The sequence below is a fragment of the Paramormyrops kingsleyae genome, chromosome 18 (assembly GCF_048594095.1).
Source record: "Paramormyrops kingsleyae isolate MSU_618 chromosome 18, PKINGS_0.4, whole genome shotgun sequence".
Classification (NCBI taxonomy): domain Eukaryota; kingdom Metazoa; phylum Chordata; class Actinopteri; order Osteoglossiformes; family Mormyridae; genus Paramormyrops; species Paramormyrops kingsleyae.
The window spans coordinates 13,183,271-13,206,854 of NC_132814.1; the positions used below are offsets into that span (position 1 = coordinate 13,183,271).

General features: G+C 42.0%; 2 protein-coding genes and 2 long non-coding RNA genes across 11 annotated transcripts; 1 reads left to right on the forward strand and 3 right to left on the reverse strand.

Moving 5' to 3' along the window:
- Positions 1-4,873: 4,873 nt before the first annotated feature.
- On the reverse strand, positions 4,874-8,454 carry LOC111840478 (uncharacterized). 2 transcript variants are annotated; one of them, XR_002837423.2, is made up of 7 exons: positions 8,321-8,454; positions 7,298-7,336; positions 7,018-7,080; positions 6,035-6,240; positions 5,599-5,756; positions 5,266-5,363; positions 4,874-5,015 (listed from the first exon to the last, which is right to left on the reverse strand). It is a non-coding gene; the product is annotated as an uncharacterized lncRNA (long non-coding RNA). The 2 variants fall into 2 exon arrangements; XR_002837422.2 differs by having other exon boundaries at positions 8,069-8,454.
- On the forward strand, positions 7,773-9,099 carry LOC111840477 (uncharacterized). Its single transcript, XR_002837421.1, has 3 exons — positions 7,773-7,914; positions 8,716-8,813; positions 8,994-9,099. It is a non-coding gene; the product is annotated as an uncharacterized lncRNA (long non-coding RNA).
- Positions 9,100-10,001: 902 nt separating this feature from the next.
- On the reverse strand, positions 10,002-18,875 carry sparta (spartin a). 7 transcript variants are annotated; one of them, XM_023805353.2, is made up of 8 exons: positions 18,721-18,875; positions 17,522-17,935; positions 13,707-13,901; positions 12,953-13,067; positions 12,670-12,852; positions 11,933-12,088; positions 10,331-10,421; positions 10,002-10,155 (listed from the first exon to the last, which is right to left on the reverse strand). In XM_023805353.2, the coding sequence occupies exons 1-8, from the start codon at positions 18,748-18,750 to the stop codon at positions 10,095-10,097; spliced, it is 1,245 nt and encodes a 414-aa protein (XP_023661121.2). In that variant the 5' UTR covers positions 18,751-18,875; the 3' UTR covers positions 10,002-10,094. The 7 variants fall into 7 exon arrangements, with proteins under 7 accessions (XP_023661121.2, XP_023661125.2, XP_023661124.2 ...); XM_023805357.2 differs by having other exon boundaries at positions 17,522-18,199; positions 18,711-18,851; XM_023805356.2 differs by having other exon boundaries at positions 17,522-18,199; positions 18,721-18,849.
- A 799-nt stretch (positions 18,876-19,674) lies between these two features.
- Positions 19,675-22,552, reverse strand: ccna1 (cyclin A1). The gene is made up of 9 exons (XM_072702339.1): positions 22,386-22,552; positions 22,014-22,209; positions 21,690-21,921; positions 21,336-21,451; positions 20,824-21,047; positions 20,547-20,751; positions 20,345-20,458; positions 20,149-20,282; positions 19,675-20,080 (listed from the first exon to the last, which is right to left on the reverse strand). The coding sequence occupies exons 2-9, from the start codon at positions 22,191-22,193 to the stop codon at positions 20,029-20,031; spliced, it is 1,257 nt and encodes a 418-aa protein (XP_072558440.1). The 5' UTR covers positions 22,194-22,209; positions 22,386-22,552; the 3' UTR covers positions 19,675-20,028.
- Between the last annotated feature and the right edge of the window lie 1,032 nt (positions 22,553-23,584).

Consider the following 23,584-nt stretch of genomic DNA (forward strand, 5'->3'; position numbering starts at 1 on the left):
GATGACCATTTTGATGAGTGCACAATGTAGCCATTTTTTATTATTCCTGTTTCTTTACATTTATTTGTTTAGTTGATGCCTTCATCCTAAGTCATATTAACTTACTATTTAGTAAATGGCATTTACAATTGAATTCTTCTGTGACTCTTTATGAATGTATAAGATGGACAATGAACGACCGGAAGAGGATCTAGAATATTACAGAGCTGATCTCTGGAGCCATTCACCTCTGCAGGGGTTTTAGATACTCAGTTGCTTAAATGTAGGATTGGTCTTCAGTGACTTGCTTCCAGGGGAGCTGAACGTCTGCTGAAAGGAATCTCCTCCACACCGGGACCTTCTGTGCTGTTTTGAGAACCTTATCTCTCACATCTCCAAGCTAATTTTGCTGGTCCGGAAATTCTGCAAGAGGCAGTAATTGCTTTAAAAGAGGATGCAGGACGACCAAAAGCACGCACACTACTCATCTCAGTCTTTATAACCAGGTAGTTTTTTTTATTATTATTCACAATGCACAACCACAGGAACCTGGCTCAAAGGTTTGCTGGTTCGCGGGTGACACAGTTAGGGATTCTGCTTCAGACATGGGACACCTCCCCTTGTCTCCCCCGGGGTGGTCCCTAGTGAAATGAGACCTTATGTTTGGCAGCCCCAGTACACTGTTGCATTATACGGGCCCATTGTTACAGTTGTAGTTAAAGGTCTGAGGGTATGTGGTGGCAAAAAGGGGGCAGTATAGTGGAGTTAGGAAGAGGCTTGGCCTACGGGTGACGTGGTTCAGGTTAATCCTGGGGTGGAAGAGGGGTTTCACAGCAGGAGGGGCCAACGGGGGTGGGGGGGGAGGCATAGTAAAATTTGCCGAGGGGTTGTTGGTAAATTGTTAAGAATTTTGCATGATCTTCTGTTATCTAATGGGGCACTCGGTAAAAATTGCTGGCAATTTGATCACTCCTGATAACTCATGGGTTCACAGTTTGGAAAAAACCATCATAGCAGAAATACCAGTTTGCAGGATAATATGCAAAATTGTCCCATTTCTTCATAGATAGAGAAATAAGTAAATAGCAAAGTGAATTTAAGGGTCAGAATAAACATGCAACGCATTAAAAAATCCTGTGAAACTCGCAAAAGAGCACAAACATGAAAAAGCTTTAATTGTACAATTGTTGATTGATTTTACGGAATGTATAAAAGAGGGAGATAAAATCATGAAACATTTTGAATGACGTGGGTTGGTGCTAGAGAAGTGAAACTGTATTTACAGCTTGTGGCCAGCAGAGGGATACATTCACAGCTGGGCTCTGCAGGGCTTCAAAACAGCGTTGCTAAACTTAAAAAAAATCAAAAGAATAGCGGTGAGAGTGTGTTGAATATATAGAGATTCCTGAGGGATTCGCATAGGACAGTTATGGGAGACTTTTGCGAGACCAGCAGGCTCTGTGATGAAAGTAAGACAACATTTAATGGTCATAAATTCCTGTGACATAATGATCAGTCTCAGTTTCCACCAGCAGCATAGATTTATCATGTGTCCAGATTCTGGGCAAAACTAGAACCATCTGGTACTTAAACAGAAATATCTGCCAGATTGGACCTACAGAATGAACGCGCTGTGTGTTACACAGAAGTACAAAAACAATGTTTTTGACATCACTTCCTGTTCCTTCAAATGATATCAGCAGATTCAGTCACTAGAATTAAATATCTGGGCCTCCTTTTGTGCTAAGATAGCCTGAATGATAATGGCAGTGGCGTTATGCGTGCCTGTAATGATCAACATCCAACCGACATTTTGTGTGTTCTTGTGTCTTTTCATATTTTCTCATAATTAGTGCTACATACCTGCTAAGTAATAGCTTATCCCCTCCAGGTTTTCGGACCCCGCAGTCTTCCAGTTCCACTGTCTGAGTCTTGATATAACCTGATAAAATAAAATTCCTAGGGTGTCCAGCAACCCTACTGACAGGTTCATGCCAGTTGATTGGCCTCTTTGCCATAAATATATTTTGTCAGGGGAGTGATCTGACCTTTGCTGATTGGGAAAATAATAAACAAGCAAGAACAAACAATCATATAAGCGAACAACCAAATAAAGTTGGTCAGGGGCGTCACCCTCAATATTTTCTGATGGGGGCTTGGTAGGTTCTGCCGAATGGGGGGTGGATTTTGCCAACCAGAGGCCTGAAGCTTATTTCTAGGGGAGTGTAAACTCGTAATTTTACTACCTAGGTACCTGCCTGATCGGTAACAGAAACATTTGCGTGGGGAAGGGAGACCCGTTATTTTACTACAGAGCTACATGCTTGCGGTACGAATCTTCAAGTAATGCCACAGTAGGCTTCTAACTGAGAATATTCAGAGTATCCTGAACACATACTAAAGTATTTTCTTCTGCAGTTGAATGCTGGCAAAAGCTCAGAGGAGCAAGATATACACCCTGAGGAGACCTGGCACTATTCCTAGACAGCAAATCCAATTTGCGTGATCGATTACCAAGCACTACCAAGTGTGACATGATTTTTATTTCTGCACAGCACACAACAGCATCCCGTTAAACTAATACATGCAATTAAAATCTGATGAAGCATAACACCCTTCACTGCAGGGGGGAGACCTGGATTAAAATTAATTCGCCACAGTTACAAAGCAGAGATAGTCTGGCATCTACCTGTTGCCACTGCATAGCAATAGATTGATTTGCAGCCTCTGAGCCAGTGTTTAATACTTACTGGGTAACTTAGTTATGAAACTCACTGCAAAGTCATGAATGACAGACACTGCACAAATGTACCTTAAAGCAATGATTTTGACAGTCCCTCATTTGTAATCAGATTTTGGATTAGGATATTAAAAATTTTTAATACATAAATTACACGGCCAATATGTAATTTGTCACTTCATTACACAATAGTAAGTGCCATATTTTTCCTTTTTCTTATAATAAGATGTTAGGAGTAGTTAAGCTCATAATCCACCCTGTGGTGAAACAGATGCAGTGTGTCAGAGCCATAGATAAGGGCTGAAACGACCAAAATATCATACGCTATATAAATGACCTCTCCCGCATATGGAACATAAAAGAGAAGAATGATTTATTTCCTTCAGTGTTTTCCCTTTGGTAGCCGATCTGCACTAGACTTTGTCCTCAGCCCTGTTCCCTGCAAACAGAATCAACCGCCTACTCATTTCTTAGTCTATGGTCGCTTAGGAGGAAAGACTAGAAATAAAGACATATTTCAGATTTAAAAAAACGCTACTACGTGAAACCAAACGCAGAGGGATGTTTTTTTAAGGTGTGGTTTGTTGTTTTGTGGCTTAGGGGGCACTCATTTAAAGTGATGTACACAGAGTAAAATTTTAATGTGCATAAATCTGAAGACGAATACCAAAAATATAGCAGAAAGTAATGTCAAAAAATATTACATGCTTTATTTTTATTTTATGGAACATAAAATTTATTTCCTCGCACATCCATATGCAGTCTAACATATCTTGTATTCCCAGCCAGAGTGTGACTAAAACAGCTTTACGTGACATAGGGGCCTGAGAGGGGGAACTGAAATGGCTAATCTGTTACATAAATGTACCATCGTCCTCAGTGGGGATGATGTGCGACTCCATGGGTTTGGATTCTTGGATGTCTGGAAGGTTGCTAGTTCGAATCCCATGGCCAGCAAATTAATCATATAACTGCGAGGCCTTTGCTGCTTAAGGTTTGAGGAACCTTCATTCACACCGACTGAACAAGCACTTACAGCACATACAGTTATCCAAGCAAGGCCAACGTTTGACACCACAAACCCACAACGCTCCCGCTACTGAAGAAACATTGCAATGCTGTTATTGAGAGAAGACTAAACTGGTAAGTTCTACAAGTAGAAGGTCTACTTCTTCTACACAACGTCCAGAATCTCGCAAGGCCTGATGTGGTTGGGGAGAGGAAATAAGATATAGGGCATGATGTTCTGTTCCCATTAAGATGTAAACAAAGTGGGTGACAATTCGATAGTCAGTCCCAGTCAGTCACTCTTTGTCAGCTGGTTCTACATATGCTATTTTTGCTGCTTAGCTGGTGAGAAGGTACCTCGGAGGGTCCTGACACTGCATAGGGATTAAAAAGCAGGCAACATGAGCCCAGGTCACATCCCTACTGTCCCCACCGGGGTTTTAAACCGGTAATGTATACATATATCGCCTTTCCCAGCTAACAAAATGACGTCCTTTCAATGTCATCTGAACGTCGACAAATGTCATGAAAACGTTTATAATTGACGTAATTTGGATGTTATTTTGTAGGGTCCTCGGTACAGGATAGACGACGTCATTTCCGACGTCCTTACCACGTCTTCATGACTCCCTTTCAACGTCCTCTGAACGTTGACAAACGTTGTGAAAACGTTTTTTATTGACATCATGTGGATGTTATTTTGTAGGGTCCTCGGTACAGGACAGACAACGTTATTTCTGACGTCCTCACAACGTTACCATGCTATTTCAGAAACAGCTATACAATGTTGTTTTTTGTCTTTTGTAGGACATTTTCAAATGATTTATTAATTTATGTATAGATCATACATAAATTCGTAAGCTAGAAAGACTAATTAAAAACATCCTATTAATCAAATAAAACACTTCATTAAAAAAAATATATAAAACAGCATTTTTTAACCATGGCAGAAATGTCTAAACAATTTAAGCAGTTTAACATAAACATACAATTAACCATATATATAAACAAAACAAACCATTATATATGCAATATATAATTCTAAATAATTATAATATATATTTAAATCCCGTGACCCAAATGGATAAAGCGGTATGGATAATGGATGGATATATATTTAAATATGAATAATGCATTAATTCCATATTTCAATCATCTCACTTTATTAACATCAAAAACTTTAATGACTTTAACATTTAATAACATTCTAATGTTAACATTAACAAGCAAATTCATCCGCTTCAGGTCCCTGCTCCATTTCCCTTGTATCTCTCACTGCAGCATCATCCTAGGAGAACACAGAAGAAATAGTTACAGAAGACCATACAGTAGTTTACCTCTAAAACTGAATACATTCGTTAGATAACCTTGCATGGTATGAGTGGGATAGGTGTTATGAACCATGCATGTAAGAACACACATATGTCTTAATGACATTTATACAACTATTCAGTGTTAAGATAATAGTCTCCCTGAAGCAAGTTGAGGTTAAGGGTCTTGCTCATTAGACCACCAACAATATAAAAACATCTCCATACCTTCTGAGATCCATGGCCTGGACAGTGCTTTAGTGTCACTGCAATTGAATTATCCATGGTGAGGTTGGTTGCTTCAGGATGAGCTTCACTGCATGCAGCTACAGCATTTGCAAAAGACACACACACACACACACACACACACACGTCACCTGATGTAAATATGTAAGAAGTATTGCCTGTTTTGTCTGATCATAAGTATACTTCAGTTTTTTAAAACATGTCATGTCAAAGTTATCTAATTTGATTGCATGACTCATGTCTACAGGGTCTTTATATGTCTGTTTTTTTAGGTCTTTATTATTATTTATTATTTCTAGGGTTATATATACTTACATAAGATCACATTGTATAGCTCCAACACCTAAGGATCTTTTCCCTTTCCTCCCCTTCAAACTGTACTCTCCCCACAAGGCACTGGTCCCTATTTTCCTTAAGATGAGCCTCACTGTGTCTCCAACATTGTTGCCCCTCAGCAGGCTCAGGTAGTGGATCTACAAAAAAAAAGAGTATATTTAAATCAAATTAAGATATAAACACTGCAGAATAAAATTCCTTTTCATGTAACAACATGTGTGTACTACATATAGAGAAGAATGGCAAGTTACTGATTAGTCATACATTTGAAATCAACACATCCTTTCTGATTACGTAAAACATTTTGACCCATATTTTGTCACTGGATTTACTAAGGAGTAATAATTTAGTATGAAAAATTATTCTTTATACAGATGTCTATTTTACAGTGTTAATGTGGAGGCAAATACCTTACCATTTTTCTTCTGTATGCCAGGTTGCTGCACAGGCCTACTATATCCTGTTGAGTCTCACATGGTTTCTCCCATATCACTTGTTCATGTGATGGGGAGGGTGCAGATATTTGTTGTAATCCTTGGATTGCATTCTGAAAGTCATCCTGCATCCTCTCTAACTTCATCATAATTCTCTTTTCAGAAGCCTCAATAAAGCTCTTGATAGCTGGGGGGGAAATTAATTTAACAGAGTAATTGTAAAATACTGAAATTCCCCTTTAAGCAACCATTTGAGGTCTTACAAGACCATGGAGCCAAGCATATGGCTAGGCAAAACATACATTTCAAAATGTATGCAGACAGGCAATATGTGGCATAAGCAGGTCAGTTCTGCTATGAACCTTGAAAACAAAATAACTAAACATAACTAAACAAATGCTTGTGTGGTTTTGAAGTGATACACAATTAGTTGGCAAATGCTCTCATCCAAAGCGCCTTTCAACTGAGTAAGATGTGTAAAAGTCAGGATACAGCCAGATTTGAACCAAAAAACACTTGGGCCATATCAGAGTATCCTACCACTAGAACGCCGTTCTGTGATGAAAGTGGTATTTCCCAATCATTACACCTAAAACCATGGGAAGGAGTGTAGGGTAAGGTGAGAGACATCAAATAGGTAGGTGATAATCCACTGACTGTTCTGCGGGAAAATTGTAGGAGTCTTAAATACTGACATATGCTTCTACTGGGAACTAGTGCTGCTCCAAACGATTATTCTTTAAACGATTAATGTAGCGATTTTTTTTCTCTATTTGACTAATAATAGTCGATTACGTCAAATAGTCGTCCTAACCCTACTGGGAACCAATAGAGTAAGATGAGAAGGGGAGTGACATGTGAACATCTCGATTGATTGACTGCATTTTGAAGTATCTACAGTGGCTTGGAAGTGCATGGAAAGAAGGTCCATTTATAGTATAAATTAGAAATGACTATACTGTACCTTGTAAGTTGGCATCATGCATAGAAAAGATAGAAGTAGGTCTGACAACTGGTGATGAACAAACTTAACACAAGACATAAAATACAGTTCAATTATAACATTTGTTTATAAAAAAACACCAGACATCAAATAATTATACTGTGCTATGTAATTAAACACCTACATTCGGGGGGAGCAGGTAGTGTTCTTTCTCTGTGACAGTATCATCATATAAATAGAATTATATAAAACGTGATTCATTTTCAATATGAAAGTATTTTAAAAAATACAATTCTAGTACCTTGTGAACTTCCCTTGTCCAAAGAAGAACTCATAGTACCTAGTGGGATATCCACAAGTTAAAGTTTTACTAATTAGAAAATAACAGCCTTATGCTCTTCAATCAAACCTTTGCAGTGACTTTTGAATTTCTTTTGACAAGCTAATCAGAGTTATGCAGGGTTTGTTACACTGAGTTCTATATTAAGGTTATATTGGCTGCTATATTAGTGCAGTGCCTTTCAAAACGAAATTCTATTGGAATTAAGGGTGGAAGGCAGATAAAATAAAATAAAACAAACAAAAAAAAACAGAGTTAATCTGCCTTCCACCCTTGCTCCTCCACAAGCAGCAATGTGAGCAGTATCAACAGCTGTCAATAGAAAATAAAATCGGCTTTATTTTATTTTGGACAACAGCAAAGCTTCCGCCCTCTGTTTCATAGGGTTGGAAACTCGTGAACTTCCGCTATGTACTCGGAAGTTGTCGGGGTGAGTGTCTGCACTTTGAAAAGAACCGCGTGCAATTCTGGCAGGAGCTAGGGGACCGACATTTCAGGGCTTAGAAAGGCGACAAAAGCAATGGATTTAATGACCGAAGAGACCAGACATGGATATAAGACAATAGCAGAATTACTAGGTATGAAAGGCACGAAGTAACCTATAAAAACGAACTGAGGCTGCTAGGCGATATAACCAATGGTCAAAGTGCAATTCTCAGTATTTAGCAACTGGAAACTGTAATAATGGTTTACGGTGCAATCCAAGTACGTTTAAACCAAAGTACGACGTACATATCGATGTACAGTAGCTAGTGACTCAGTCCTCATATGGATGAGGTAGCATGTTTAGTAAAATGCTCCGTTGCACCCTGGGTTGCCAACTCTCCCGCATTTGCTGTGATATGATTTCAAACGCTCACGCAAGATATCTAACGGCAAATCTATATTATTCCGTTTGAAAACCTAATATTAGCAACATCAGAAGCGTTAGGGTAGTTTGCTAACCCTATAAACTATTTACAATGTAATATAACTGTTACGTACATGTAAACGCGTGTGCATGTGTGCGCAGACTTGTCTCTAGTTGAGAATCTCACGCCAGGCAGCTGATCAAAGTTGGCAACCTCGTTAATGTCATCGTATAATTTGCCGTCCAAAAAAAACGGGGATTCTGTAACTGCAATCTTTCAGACGTCAGTAAGTGTGCATAGCGATATCGTGACACTAGGTGGTGCTATTTACCAATACAACTCCATTGTGCACGAACTATCGTTATGGCTGTATTTTCTTAGACAAAAGCGTGTAACATATTTGTGTCGAGTACGGTGTGCAGCGCTATAACGTATAGCTTTTATTACTCGTATTGTTTTGCTAGGCAGAAGCAGTTTAAAACGATTTGCTGTTTGCATGTATAATTTCTTGCATCGTGTCTGTCAAAGAGCAACTCACACAAGAAGCAAGCAAACTTGAAGAACATCAGAAGAAGCTGACCGAGCACAATCAAGCCCTCGGCGATCTTAACAAGTCCTTTAATGAGGTATATGCTTGTATATCCCTCAGCATACCGAGTAGTATTTACTGACAAGCAATAAAATGGCAAACAGAATAAAGAAAGACATAACGAACTAACAGAAGCAAGTGTTAAATTGTGGTCCAGCTTAGATGTACATTTACCAACAATGCTGTGTGTACTAAAACTGTTTATGATGCTTTGCAGACCCAGTCAAGACTGAAGCGCCTAGCGATGATTAGGTGTGGCAGCCATCTACTGAACCTTTAAATGTCATTGCTTACACAAATAAAGCTCATTTGCTTCCATCTTCTCCATATGTCAATTTTTATCAGGCTCCCTCCAGGTTTTGACTTTTCATATCAATATGAGTATATTGAATATCACATGACATTAAAGGAATGTGTCATGATGTACACAAAAAAATAGGCTTGTATTGTTAAACCTTGAAACTTTTTACTAGCCCAGGTGACAAAACGACACGGGAGGGAAGCATTGTTTGACCATTTATACATTTTGGGCAGCAGCTGACATTGCAGAGCATCTCTGGAAATATGATCCCTCATTTTCCCTCCACTAGTCTGTTAAACCAACTTCCCAGACCAGGATCAGACTGAGGATGGATGGATAGGTGGTTTGTTAGTCTGGACTTACTTTCAGCTTACTCAGTAAAGTATTATGAGATGGAATTTAAGGCTAGTTGCACTCCGCTTCAAATATGGGAATTATACAGTGCACTAAAGGTCATATAAAATATGTATTACATAAGCATGCATGAAAAAATACAAGGCATGAAGAAAAAACCTTTTTCTGGTGCTCGGGGTTTCCTACAAGGGCACAGGCCTTCTGTTAAACCTGCAGTTTTTTGTTTTTTTTTTATAAAAGTCTCCAAATCCAGCTGTTCAAAACTGACAGCAGCATCACCTCCACTGACTGTGCTGGCCCCCATCCCAAGTCTGAACTGCAAATAGTTAAATATGACACAGAAGGCAACCAGGAAGGGAGTGACCTAAATGAGGAAGGTGACCACCGAGTTGTAGAGTTCAAGAGCAAGTGTACAGTACCGGTCCATAGGCATCACGGCGGCGTTGATGGTTTTGGATTTACCAATAAATTTCGGGGAAAGAAAAATCACATTCCATCTGGACTGAGATACGTGGAGTTAAAAATGAGCAGCAGCAGTGTCTTATGGAAAGAAAAGAGGAGGCACACAAGTGCAGTTATGAAGTTTATTAACAGAAGGTGCCCCCCCCCCCACACCACCTCACCCAGACAGGAAAGAGACCCAACAAATCCCTAAGGCACCTATTAATCCTTTACAGGTTTGGTGTTGCAAGGAGGGTCTAGTATGTTTTCTATACCCCTAAACCTGAAAAGGAAAACAGAACCTGATTATTTTCCTTCAATAGTAGAAAAAACTTCAATAATCCACAAGGTAAAGAAACAATTATACTACAAGCAACTATTCCTCAAGAGGAAAGGTACATAAAAACAGAAAAACATAACCCGTTATTAGGGCACCCTTGGAGAGAGTAAATACATACTTATGCTTCACGGTGGAGACGGTCTCTGATGCCACGCTCTTGCCAATATTCGTCGACGCCAGTTCCAGTCCGGACCACACGGTTGCAAGTCCTGCGGGATTCACATTATTGGCTCATTTAAAAAAAAAAAAAACCCCACAGACAAGATACCGAAGGTGTGCAGTTTCTCGCTCCTGCGAGAGAAATGGACCAAGGAGTCTGTAAAATCATCTCTGTAAATCCTAGGGCAAAAACACCACCATTACCCCCGTTCCAAAAACAGTGCATGCCTTAATGATGACCGCTCAGTGGCACTTATTCCCACTGCAATGCAGTGCTTTACAAGGCTGGTGCTGGGGCACATTAAGGGCATCATTGCTGGCTGCATCCCCTCCAGTTTGTCTTCCGCCACAATAGGTCCTCTGAGGACGCTGCATTTCCATCTGTATTGACCTCTATAGTCCACTTGCATAATACAAATATATGCAAGGCTATTGTTTACGCAATGCAGCACGGCATTTAACATCCCATTCAGACTGATCCCCAAGCTCCTGCACCTGAAGGACCACGCACTGCATCTAGATCCTACCCATCCTCACTGGCAGACCCTAACACATGCACGTGGGCAGGAAAACCTCTTACACCCTGATCTTTAACACTGGTACTACCCAGGGCAACGTGCCGAGCCCCCTTCCGTTTTCCCTGTACGCACGATTGTGTGACCAGACGCAACTCCATCATCAAACTCATTGGCAGCACTATCCTATACCCAATCATCAACGAGAGGGTACGAGTTCCCCAAAGCAGCATCCAGACAACAAGCTCTCTCTGAATGTCAACAAGACTTGGGAGCTGGTCAACAGCTTCAACAGCAGGCAGGTAACCATCCCATCTATACTGGAGGACTGCAGCTTTAAATCCCTCGGAGAGGCGCCGGGAGCCAACCATAAGCGATCACAGCTCACCGCAGCCGCCGTGTGCACGACTCTTCAGCAGCCGCACTCCCTCAGGCCTCTAGGGAAGGCGTGAATGTGACCAACAATCCCCAGAAACCTCTACTGGCGCCCCGTGAGGTCTATCCTAATGGGGCACATAGCATGCGGGCATGGCAACCGCACAAGGCCACGAGGAACCATGTAACGCGGTGAAAGCGGCACAGAGCATCGCCGGCCATGCGCTTGTCTCAGTTTACTGCTCAGCCCAAGTTGGCACCTTGACAGCTGTATGCCCGAGATTTAGCATCATTTTAGACAAAAGCTTCTGCTAAAATGAATGTAAATATAAGACTATTTAAACAGCAGTGTTTGCACTTTAATAATTATGCTACCAAACGACAAAGGTAACATAATCTACTGCTGCAGTCACATGCCACTTTTTCACGCATTCATCTTGCACATAATACAAGGTTATACGTGTTCATCATTCAATCTCATTCACTGTTCTCTGTACACCTATTGTTATGAATCAGTTGGTTCACATCCAAGGGAAAATTTCACTATATGGCACATATGACATAAGACTTTGAATTAAACTTGATGGTAGAACTACAGTTGATCGCCTTCCGGTTCACGGTGTGATTATCCTCGAAATGGCTGATGTTTTGCTTGCAATTCTTCTCCATACCTTGCATCCCGCTGGCCGCCACCTTCATCGCGCCGTCGACGTTGGAGTGCCCGTTTCCAGTCTTCAGGGATCCTGGCACCAGCTTGCTGCCGTGCTTCTTAACATGCGGTGCCAGCTCCCTGCCCATGCAGCTGGCCACTGTGCAGACCCCGCCCACTACAACGGCACATGGACAGCTGTGACATCACTAAGTCTCACCCACTGGAGTAACATCAGACGCTAAACAGTTTTTCAGTTTAAAAACTATATATCTACAACGGCAAGGAAGGTGCTTAGTCCACATTGAAAATGAGCAGTGGAGATTTATTGCAAGCCCAGAAGAAGGATTTAATAACGCTATATACAGGGAGCCTGGACGCAAACCCCAAAGAGCTCACTGCACAAATCCACAACAGAAATTTAAAAAGGCAGAAAATGCCTTTTAGCAGCCATCCAAGTTCAAGGAAAGGACAGAGGGATGCGATCGTCAGACAGAGATGTCTTCGTGATGATACTCCACACAGGAGAGATTGGAGGTTCATGTTCTCAGATATGTGGAGTCGTCATCAACAACAGCCGTAGCAGTAAAATCGTTTCCGTCACTGGTTATGTCCACTCTGCAGTCCCCCAGTAAATAAACTGCATCATAATGACCCATTATAATCAAAGCGTTACATAATCGAATAAAGGTAGTCATTTCACAGAATCATTAACAACTACCCATACACCCATCCAGGGCTGCAGCAATTGCTTCTCACCTAAGTACTGGCTCACTTTGACAGCACCCCCCGTGGCCTGCTTGGCAACCTGGAAGCCTCTGGCCACACTGGCAGGGGCATCCTCGGGGGTGATATGCTCCCGCAGCTTGGACGCCCCCTTGTGGATGGCCTTCTCTGTGTACTCTGCTCCTTTTACCAGTCCCCAGCTCAGCCATGAAGCTCCTGTGCAGATACAAAACCAAAGATACCCAAGAAGATTAGATTCTGGTTTGCAGGGTCTTCCTGAAGGGAGGGGGCAGATCAGGGGGGGGTGCAGGGTCACCTGTTAGAATGCCATGGGACACCTTCTCACTCCACTCTGGCAGTGTCTTCTCCTCCTCCTCCTCCTCCTCCTCCTCCTCCTCCTGCACACCCACAGCCTTCTCCAGGTCTGGTGCCTGATGGGAACATGCTTGTGTCTGAGCAGGAACCCTGTTCTACTTCCCTTGCACAAAGAGACTCAACCTGAACTGCTTCAGTGCACTAACCAGCTGCATAAATAGGTAGGGTTTGAATTAATCAAATTTTGAGAAAAAAAAACAATGCTAGTTAACTTGTAAGTTTACAGACTCCATACATTTGTCATATTAAATTGAAATCTTCTGTTTGTTCCAGCTGGAATAAGGGCAGAACTTCACTGCTCTTGGACTGAAGCTGTTTGTGGACTGAAGCTGTAATAGCCATAGTCCATACTACGGACGTCACAATGCCATTTCATTTGACTGAAGTGGCCAAGTTTTTACTCCATCCAGCATCAAGGTGCTCACTGCTCAGCTAAAAGCAGTCTTAATCTTATATAAAATAAAATAGCCATCTTCCTTAATACTTCTCAAAGTCACTCAAAGGCCAGAGCCTAATGACGCGATAAAAAAAAATGATCATAACCACAATTACAGGTAACTGTAGCAGATCTAGATGAGGGCTTAATGAAACCTGCGATCTCTACCCTGGATACTGGATTCATTCAACCCCAGAGGTGGCTGAGAATGACCTTATTTTTTGCAAACAAGTTCTACCCCCCCATACCTCTCACTGACCTGGACTCTTAGGTCCGTCAGTTGTGAAAGCTGGTCCCGAAGCATCTTGCGGTCTGAGTCAGGCAACTCTGAGGACAGCACCACACCCACGTAAGACCCGGGAGTGACAGTCGATGTGTCCGGGAACATGAACAAGCCAGAGCTGCACTGCAGAACGGGGGTGTCTACAGACACGTCGTAAATCCAGTCACACACCTATAAAAATACATATACATTTCACATATTGCTTGGCTGCGTTTACATGAATCCCAATATCCATTCATTATCCAGTCATGTTTGAAATAATCCTGAGCCCATCGCAGTCGATAGATGCGAAGGTATATTTTTAATGGAAGGCCAGTTCATCACAGGCGCCACGTACACACAAGTACATAGACAGAGCTGGAAAAAAGTGCTAGACAGCTGCCTAGGGCCAGGTTGGCACAAGGGGTCCCAGACAAAGTCACAAAAAAAATAATAAAATTAGGGCTGTCAATCAATAATAATAAAAAAAATCGCAATGAATTAATCGCGATTAATCATAATTAAAAACTGCGCCCTGCCCCACCCCTCTCTCCGAACACAACCCACCCCTCCCACTCACTCACAAGTCCTGCATGCAGCGACAACATGGAGACAGACACAGACATGAGGCAAGCTAGCGAAGAGGAGCTGGGGGGTATTTGACGAAGCAGGATTTCTTGTTTAGCTGCATCTTGTTTAGACTTAAGGTAGACGGTTATATAGTCCATTTAGCCCAGATTACCATAAATCCATCAAGTTATCCGGCTAAGCAAGAAATCCTGCTTAGTGAAATACCCCCCTGGTTGGCAAAATAATATATGCCGGTGTTCTAACATTTCATCCTAACCTATGGAAACGTCCTACCTTTGGGTACTGCGCATGTGCACAATGAAATCAAGCCCCTTTTCTCATGCTTGAAGAACCGCCCACGGATCTATCCTACCTTGCATTTGAGTTATGGCTTATTTCTGTGTTTTCAATGTTCATACATTTTAAATATTTTATTAAATACACTGATCACACTTTACTGTCAGCATCATGCTGATTTACTACGCTGTATATGGAATTACCTGACATGTTTTAACACTTAATCTTATAAGGTATTTCACACTCGCAATGCCTGCTTACATTACATTAGTTCCTGTTTTTTAGACAAGTTACGTATTTATTTTTTGGATTTTCCGCTTTCAGTTTCAGCCCATAAAAACGACAATAACATTTTCGGTAAGGTAGCACCGATATAGATATATCTGTCGAAACATAGTAAGGTAGGACAAATTGACATTTTTGAGCCATTTTTTCATGTACAGCTGTCTGTAAATAAATTGCCCGTGACATTGAGGACATTTGGCTCTGACTTGGAACTGTCTATTTGCTATTACTTTATGGGAAGACAATACTGAGATATATTATTGTATATTACGCGGTTCAGCTAAAAATAGAGATATGATTTTTGGTCCATGTCACCCAGCCCTACTAAAGCTTAATATTAAATATTAAATGTGACATTAATCGCCAAATTAATGTAGAATAATCAGAAAGGATGTATATTTCAGATATAACAATGTAGTAGGTCATAAATGACAACAGTATAAAAAAAAGTATCTCTTGCAATCATTTTTATAATTTATATTGTTGCCCTATAATGCACTGATGCTGCTAATCACATGAATTATATTAAAATGAGCATGTTAATTATTTTTAATTAATCGTGACAATTAACATGTTAATTTTGACAGCCATACAAAAATATGTATTACACAAATACTCAACTCCACCTATAAGCAGAATAGGTAGTTGTCTAGGGTCCCTAAATTACCTGCATTGTGGTGAAAGTCAAATGATCATAAATTTTCTTGGTAGGAGGGCCTCCCAAGTAAAGCATTGCTTAGGGCCACTGAAAAGGTAGAGTGGGCCCTAGCTACATCACTGCATAGTGATACACTATTTTTCATCCAGCCAATCAGCATTACAGTTGTAGGTTGGACTAATGACAATAAAAGCCCATGTCTAACTTTCGCCTCTTTTCGAGGGTTTCTGTCCAGAACTGGCTCCGTTTATTTATGCACTAAAATTTCTTGCCAACTAAGACTTTGTACAGCTTTGGAAACAAAAATGCTGTGCTTTGGTGGTTTGTTCAGACAGGCCGGCTGGTGGGTCTTCCCCTGTCAGCCAGTAACACCATGAAGTTAAAGAGACCCAAAGGCAGCCGGGCACGGTGCCCACTGGCTCAGCGCGTCCCAACTGCCAAATTGCTCTGGCTACAGTTGCCAACAAAACACCAACTGTCGCAAGAGCACTGGTGCCCAGGGGCCGATTCATCGGGATGGGACAGGGAATGTGCAGCGTGGTTCTGAGGGGCAGAGCCTAGCGAACACAACGGAATGACAGTGTCATCAGCCGCATCCTCTGTGTCAGCAAATTAAGGTCTCAAAGTGCCGGAACAGGCAGCGTCCAAATTACAGCGCCAGAGATAAATCCCACACCAGAGCTCCTGCATTTCAAGGCAAAAATAATAATAATAATAATAATAATAATAAAACAGGAAAAATTAGACCCAACAGCAAAGCTGAGTGTAACCTGAAAATTTGTCCAGCTCGATTATACGGTTAAGTCCCAGAATCCATCTCCAGCCACTAAGCTCTGGATTTCGACAAGGTGACAGACAAGCGGCACAGATCTCAAACCTCAAACCCTGTGGTGGCGGTTTTCCCCTTTGTGACCTTCCACAGTGCTGTAGATTTACCTTTTTTGAAATCCCTACAATACAATTTAAAGCCTTTAAACCAGAAGCTGAATTAAGGCCAATTATTTTTATATAAAAGATATTCTACCTAAATGAATTGTTTGTCCTGTATAGTGTTTTTCATTAAAAATATTCCTTTTTAACTGCTGTTTTATCAAATGTGTTTTGATTGCACCTCTTAAACGAGGCCTTGAAGATAACTTTATAGTCACCAAAGCCATGTATTTCTGGAGTGAAAGTGTATTAATCATGTAAAGAAGAAAGCGCATCAAATCCCATCTCCCTGCTCCCCGCAATCCCAGAAGGCTTTCCACTGTTGCAATAGCAAAGTAAAATTACTGGCAGCCAGGGCAATATCCCCTTCCAATATGCCACCCCACTGTTATACAGGCAAAACAACTACAGAAAATGTCAAGCCCAAACATATTACTGTAACTGGTCAGCAAGCAAATGGGGCACCATCAATAAAACCAGAATGAAAGAATGGTGTAGGACTCTGGACTTTCATATCTCCTGACACTCTGTGGTCAGGGAGATAAGAAAAGTCCATCATAGGAAAGAAATTTCTCCTAGAGATGTTGTGAAACTATCAGGTCAGCCGAGTTGTCAGTGGTGGCGGGAGTGTCTTATTTGAAAACACCAACATAGCCTGTAATCCAAAAGAATACGGTATTGCGACCCTTAGAGACAGAAAGCGCTTAAATCAGTCTTCTGGAGAGGATCTGCCCTGGTTCGCCCATCCACTCCATCCAGTCTCGCGGAGATGATGGGACGAACACAATATCAGCCCACAGGTGACTCCTGAGACTGCTGATGCAATGAGGTGTGGATCAAAGTCCGGCCAAAGACGACAACATGACCGGACTCAATAGCTCCTCAGGTCGATGGCTGGACATGCAGATGATGAAATATATGGGAATAGAAAATGCTGGAGAAGCTCTCAGGATGCGAAACAAAAGAAAAAAAAAAAGTGGACTGTATTGTATTAAAACTGGAAATGACATATATGTCAAAACATATTTGAAGATCGGTATCGTGTCAAGCCATAAACACCTTCCTCACGTACCTGCAGGATGGATGGTGAACCTCTGGAGGCAGCATCTGAGACCTGCTTGGTACGCCGAATGATGCGTAGGTGACCTGGGCAAGAAGGGGCACTGACCTCCCCATCGGGAGTGACAAAATATATCTGCACCCCCTTTGGGATGAAGAGGAGTTCCTGACCGTCCCGGACCAGAGACCGAGTGGAGGCAGGTGAATCAAGGTCCATATTTCCAACTAGAGTCTGCTGACCCTCCATGTTTCCACAGGAAATGGTGAGGTCCTCATCCAAGGCCAGGGGGGTGTGAGCTGGTGGTTCCCTTGCAGCCCCTCCTGTAGCTCCCTCGTTCGAGGACGATTTGGAGGGAGATGTCATAGACTCCAGTACAGCCAAGCGGGTAGAAAGGCTGTTCAAAGATGCTTTGGTCTTGTTCTGCATCTGTCGAGCAGAGTGCCCAACAGGGCCTTTACACTCCGCTCCTACACAAGGCCCTCCCAGTCCCCGTGTCCCTCTCTTGTGGAGCCCTGGTGCTTTGGCACACTGCAAAACGTCACTCTGCTTCACAGCCTCACTTTGGAACTTGCAGGCCTTCTCAAAGACCTTCCTTATCGCCAGCACCCTGTCCGAATTAGTATGGGGCTCTGTGTTCTCCATTCTGGGAGGGTTTGGAGGTATGAGATAATTTGTAATCACTTAATACCCCTGGAAAATTCAATGGAACGATTAAAACGTCAAACGGTGAATAAGAAAAAAATGTATCTTCTGTGTCATTAAGAATTTGCAACATAAGAATGAGGGCCTTCAAGTTCCTATTTAAAGCATAAATTACGTAACTATATTGTTTAAAAAATAATCCCAAACAGACCGAAGATTTACTTTCCTCATATAAACAAACATCGCCTTGAATGGCTGCAAGCCACAACAAACACAGAGTATTTACGGCGAGTGTGTCGCTCTAATTGACGTCAGTTTTTTTTTAAAGTACCCAGAAGCAGGTTCGACTCATAATCTCGTCATTTAACACTTACCTACGAACCACAAAACCTCAATTTAATTACTCTTGCCCCATGCGTGACGATGTTGGATGACCGACTAGTACGCCATTCAAATAATCTTTTTAAATTGTCATAGTATTGCCCGACAATGTTTTTTTTTTTTAAATTACTTTCCTACTTTAGCCAAACATCAAATCATGGTATACGCATGCAATTACCTGAACTTACCGTCACATCCCCAATTGCTGGCGAAGCCATTAACCCCAAATGACGACCATTCGCTCTTACACGGTGAATAGCTGATTTTAAAAAAACAGCAAACCGCTAGAGGTGATTCACGGTCACATGATCTTCGTGCCAAACAGCAATACCGTGCAGAGAGAAACGTGCGCTGCCCCCTCCCATTATTTCAGAAAGCATCATGCATGTCTGGTGCGCATGCAATCGGACTCTCACAGCCTAACTAGCCGGCGAGTAGCAACTTTATAAAGGGTACAAGGGCTTTGTGTACAAGTCCCCTGGTGGAGAGTAAAAAGATGTTAAATTCCTTTCAAACTTGCTCGAGTCAAAACGCTCTTTTGAAGACAGGGGCATTAGTCGTTAACGTTACGATTTTGCTCTGACTTAAGGTTCGTTTTATGAACGAATTCTGTTAAATATCAGCCACTTAAGGCTACACTCAGGGGGGGGAAAAAAAAAAAGGTAAAAATTTGCATCTTTGATATTGGGACTTTTGCCTCAAGGGTCTCCCAATTGTACCCTTAGCTGCAGGTAGTTGTACTTTAAGGTACAGAAATGGACACGGAGGAACATTTTTGTATTATTGGTGTATTAATGCTGTTTGTACCTTTGGGATGTTCCTCTAAGTCTATTGCTGCACCTTAAAAGGTACAATTACAAGGGTACAGACCCAGGTTTTCACCCTTTGAGTGTAGCGTATAAGAATTTGGAATAATTCTTCAGTACTATGGTCATTGCACCCTTCAGACATCTTGAAAAGAGTGCAGGTAGTATCAATGCAGCTCATTTAAAACTTTGGGAATCTTCAAATCACAGCACCAGAATAGCAGTAGTTGAGCATGTGAAGTGGTTCACAATAATCATTCATGCAATGCACACAGATGAGTTTCCCGGGGTGGGGGAAGAATGAGAGGAGTAAAACCACACAGCCTTGGACCAAACTCTTGGTAACTTGCGTCATTTAATCAGTCATAAAAATGAATTACAGCACAAGACAGTCTCAAAATGGCAGAAGTATCCTGAAGTTGTTCCATCAAGTATGGAATCAATGCCATAGCCATGAGATTATAGAAGACACTCATACACAGGGATACAATCCCTACAAGGGGCAAGTCACTTAATTTTATTGTTCACTTGATAGCCTCCTATAGGAACTATCAGAGATAAACAGAAGATTAAAATTAGTTTAAAAACATTTCATAAACCCACATTTGCCTCTGCAGTTCATAGCTGGAGCCCCATCTGAAGAGGTAAGCGCTCTGATGTTGATCTACTGGAAGTAAAAGCCTAGCAGCATCAGTGGAGGGGGAGAGACTTTGGTGGAGGGACCAGAGCCACACTGCAATACCTGCAGAGAGAAACCAAAGTCAGCTTTGATTCATTATGCAGGATCCCATTAGAGCCAACAATACTTACTTTGAACTCTTGTATTTTTCTTGGACAGCTTGTTGGGGTCTGCTGCCAGCATCCAGGTACAGCTTGTGCAGTTCTTTCAAGCAGGGCAAGATTTCCACCAGTGTGTAGCCAGTGAAGGCATGTAGAGTATCAGGCTGTGGAGACAGGAGTGTTAGATGCCACTAGTCTTTGCGGCTCTACAGCAGCTCAAGCTTACCCAAAGAGTCTTGTTGATTGTGTAGTTCCCCAGGCTGTAGGCTGCAGCAGCGACCTTTGAGGGGATGTACTGCAGGAAAGGGTCGACTTCCAGCAGACTCAGTTCAGCTAGATACTATGGGGAAATGGAAGAATTCTACACCTGATCTACATGCATGATTTAAACAAGATGCACTATACACTGCAGGAAGCATCTTAATTACCAGGGCAAGATTTTCAGTCTTACTGCAGACAGACGCTACAGTGAAGAACTGCCTTAGGAACTGGTGAGCTGTTGGCACCGTCAGGTCAAATGCCAGGACGTTAAGGAGCAGCTGTTCCATTCTCAGGAGCTGCTTCTTGGAGTAGGTGTCATCAGTTACATATACAAGCTCATCCACATCTGGCGGATAGATCTCTTCGTATTTCCTGCAAGGAAGAAAGTTGTTTATGATACAGTTGAAGGCCACTGTGTCCAGACAAGCAAGCTCATGTACTTACGCAGCAACAAGAATGGCTGCTGCTCCCACTAGCTGAAGCTTCTCTCTATGGACAGACATACAGGACAGGAAGCGGTCCAGGTAGTTCACAGTCAGATGAAGGGTCTCAGTACAGAGCTTGTACTCTTCTCCAACATCAGCCAGCCAGTCCACCAGGATCACCCTCATGGAGTTGGTGATGTCTGGTTGCTTCTTCATGTATCCAGTCTTGGGTCTGTGTTTCACCTAGATAAACAGCACTCAAAACCAGGAAGAGGAGGGGATGGGGACTCCCAGCCACCCCCCCAGCATGCAATCTAGCATTTAGAATGAGGGTGTCAAACTCCAGTCCAGGAGGGCCAGAGCACTACACATTTTGGATCCCCCCCCCCCCACTAACACCAACTTCTTATGCCAATTATCACACAGCTCTTGATTGGAATCATTTGTGGTGGAACAGGGAATTAACCAAGCTACATAGGGCTCCAGCCCCCCAGGACTTGAGTTTGACCCCCCAATTTAGAAGGTACACACTTCACTTTGTCGCAGATATGCATGGATATCCTCTGAATATTCCGTAACTGCAAAGAAGTCTTGTGATGTCAAGTCATCTTCTGGCTGAGATCGCATAGAGGCATCCAGACAGGATCCTGTGCAAAACCACACATTTAGTCCATTGACAAGAATTTAATTTATTCATTAAATATTTCAAAAAGTCTTTAGAAGGAAAAGTATATAGCGTACATTCAATTGCACCATTTACATCCCTTTCACCTTTGTCACTATATGCATGTTTGCCCATGCACAATGTTCTCATCACTGCATGTACAATAGTTTTTCCTTGGGATCAATGAAGTCCACGTGAAGGCATTTTGAGGCACACTATACCTGAACTAAGGTCCAAGAAGAGGCAGAAGTCTTTATGCTGCAGAGCAGCATGGTCTTCATCTATCAACTGAGACTGTGCCACCCCAAAAGTGCTGGTGACTGGAAGGATGTCACTGGGCTCATCCACATAAATGTCAAAACTTGAATTGGAGAGGCAGGTGGGTAAAGTAGTTGTCGGGACTGAAGGGAATGCATTATCAAAAGCTGGCCTTCTCTTCAGTTGTGGGTCGCCCTAGAATACAAGGAAAGGCCAAATAAATGCCAACGACTACGGTTGTTTTTGCTTAGCTAATTACCAGGCAGCGCACACACACACACACACACCTGACCAGACGATCTACTATGCAGCTCGTTGTCATTCAACACGCCCAGCACGGTCCTCTCCCTTGTTTTTGATGTGAATGGCAAACGAGGAGCGTTAATCCTGTTGGGTTCACCCCGTTGGGTAGTTATGTTCTCCTGGCCATACCGGCTTGCAGCAGTGATGAAGCGACCACGATTCATGTTTCCCAACGAGCAACTACAGAAGTAAAACATACCACAGCAATTCACAATTCAGATCCGTTAATCAAACTTACATTCGTGAGCCTCAAAACATAACTGCGATTGCTTCAAAATATCTGCAATTTAAAAAATGCTAACCAACAAAATACAACCGAACAAATAAGGCAAATTTCGAAGAAAAAACACGCTTGCCTTTTTTTAGCGTGTGATCGATAAGGTGCACTCCTTCGAAACTACAAAATCAGCAAATTTTAAAACGCCTCGATAGTGAAGTAGCGCCTCTAGCGGTATATATGGGCCTCCGGCATCCGCTTTGACTACGCTATCGTACGGATCACCTGCGCCCGTCTTTTCGATCTCAGCTGATGCGGATTCATTCATCGCTCGCGCCGCTTCATAGGGCGGCCTATCAGAGCCGACGAACAACGTCGCGTGCGGGGTCTCTATGCCAACGGACAAAGCTATAATATCCGTGAACATCGGCGGGCAATACAGAAAGCGGAGTCAATTAAATATGGAAATATTTCCAACCCCCCCATGACCTTTAAATAGAAATCTCACAGATAGGGTAAACATGATATTCGTCCTAATGCTGTTAAAAGAAAGGCACTCAGCTTAACTGATTACTAAATTCCTGCTCCCTAGATTTCCCCTTTTTAATAGAATTGTTGGTCTAATGAATAAAGTCAATGTTTCTCTGGCGAAATCTGTGGGATTCTTATGAGTAGACTGAAAGTCTGAAATGGAACACATTTTCATGTTGATACTCCTCAATGGATTTTTATTCTTGCCTGTTGGAAACGAATAAAACTAAAACGTAGCCTGTCAAATGTAGTCCACATGAAATGTTCATTTTTCAACAAAGGCGAGTTGCAGAAGCACGTAAAGAAATCGAGACCGTCAAGAAAATCATGGCCAATAGCCACCAGGGGTCGCTACCATAATTGTCGCGTATAGTTCATGAACCAACATCCTTTCGTTTTGGTAGTGTGTAACAGCTCTTCGTGAAGCGTTACTCATATATTTTTAAAATTATTTTCTTATGCAAAAATATGTATGATAGCCATTTCAATGAGTACTTTTATGAAATACCCAATATAAAAAACACCAGTCTCTGAGCTCAGCATGACATGTTGGTATTGCAGGCACTAAAAATCAGAAACAAGGAAAAAATAACAGGACGCACGCCTTTATTTAAGTCCTGTTGCGCCTCTCACACAGCTGGCTCCTATCAAAGTCATGACTGCTACCCAGAAACAAAAATAAATGGGAAGTATCTGTGTTATGGATGTGGCATTTAGACTCATATTGGCAAACAAAATGCCTCAGAGCATGAACAAGCTTAGTATCAATGAGTCAATTTGCATATGTTTCCATGTAAACACATGGGT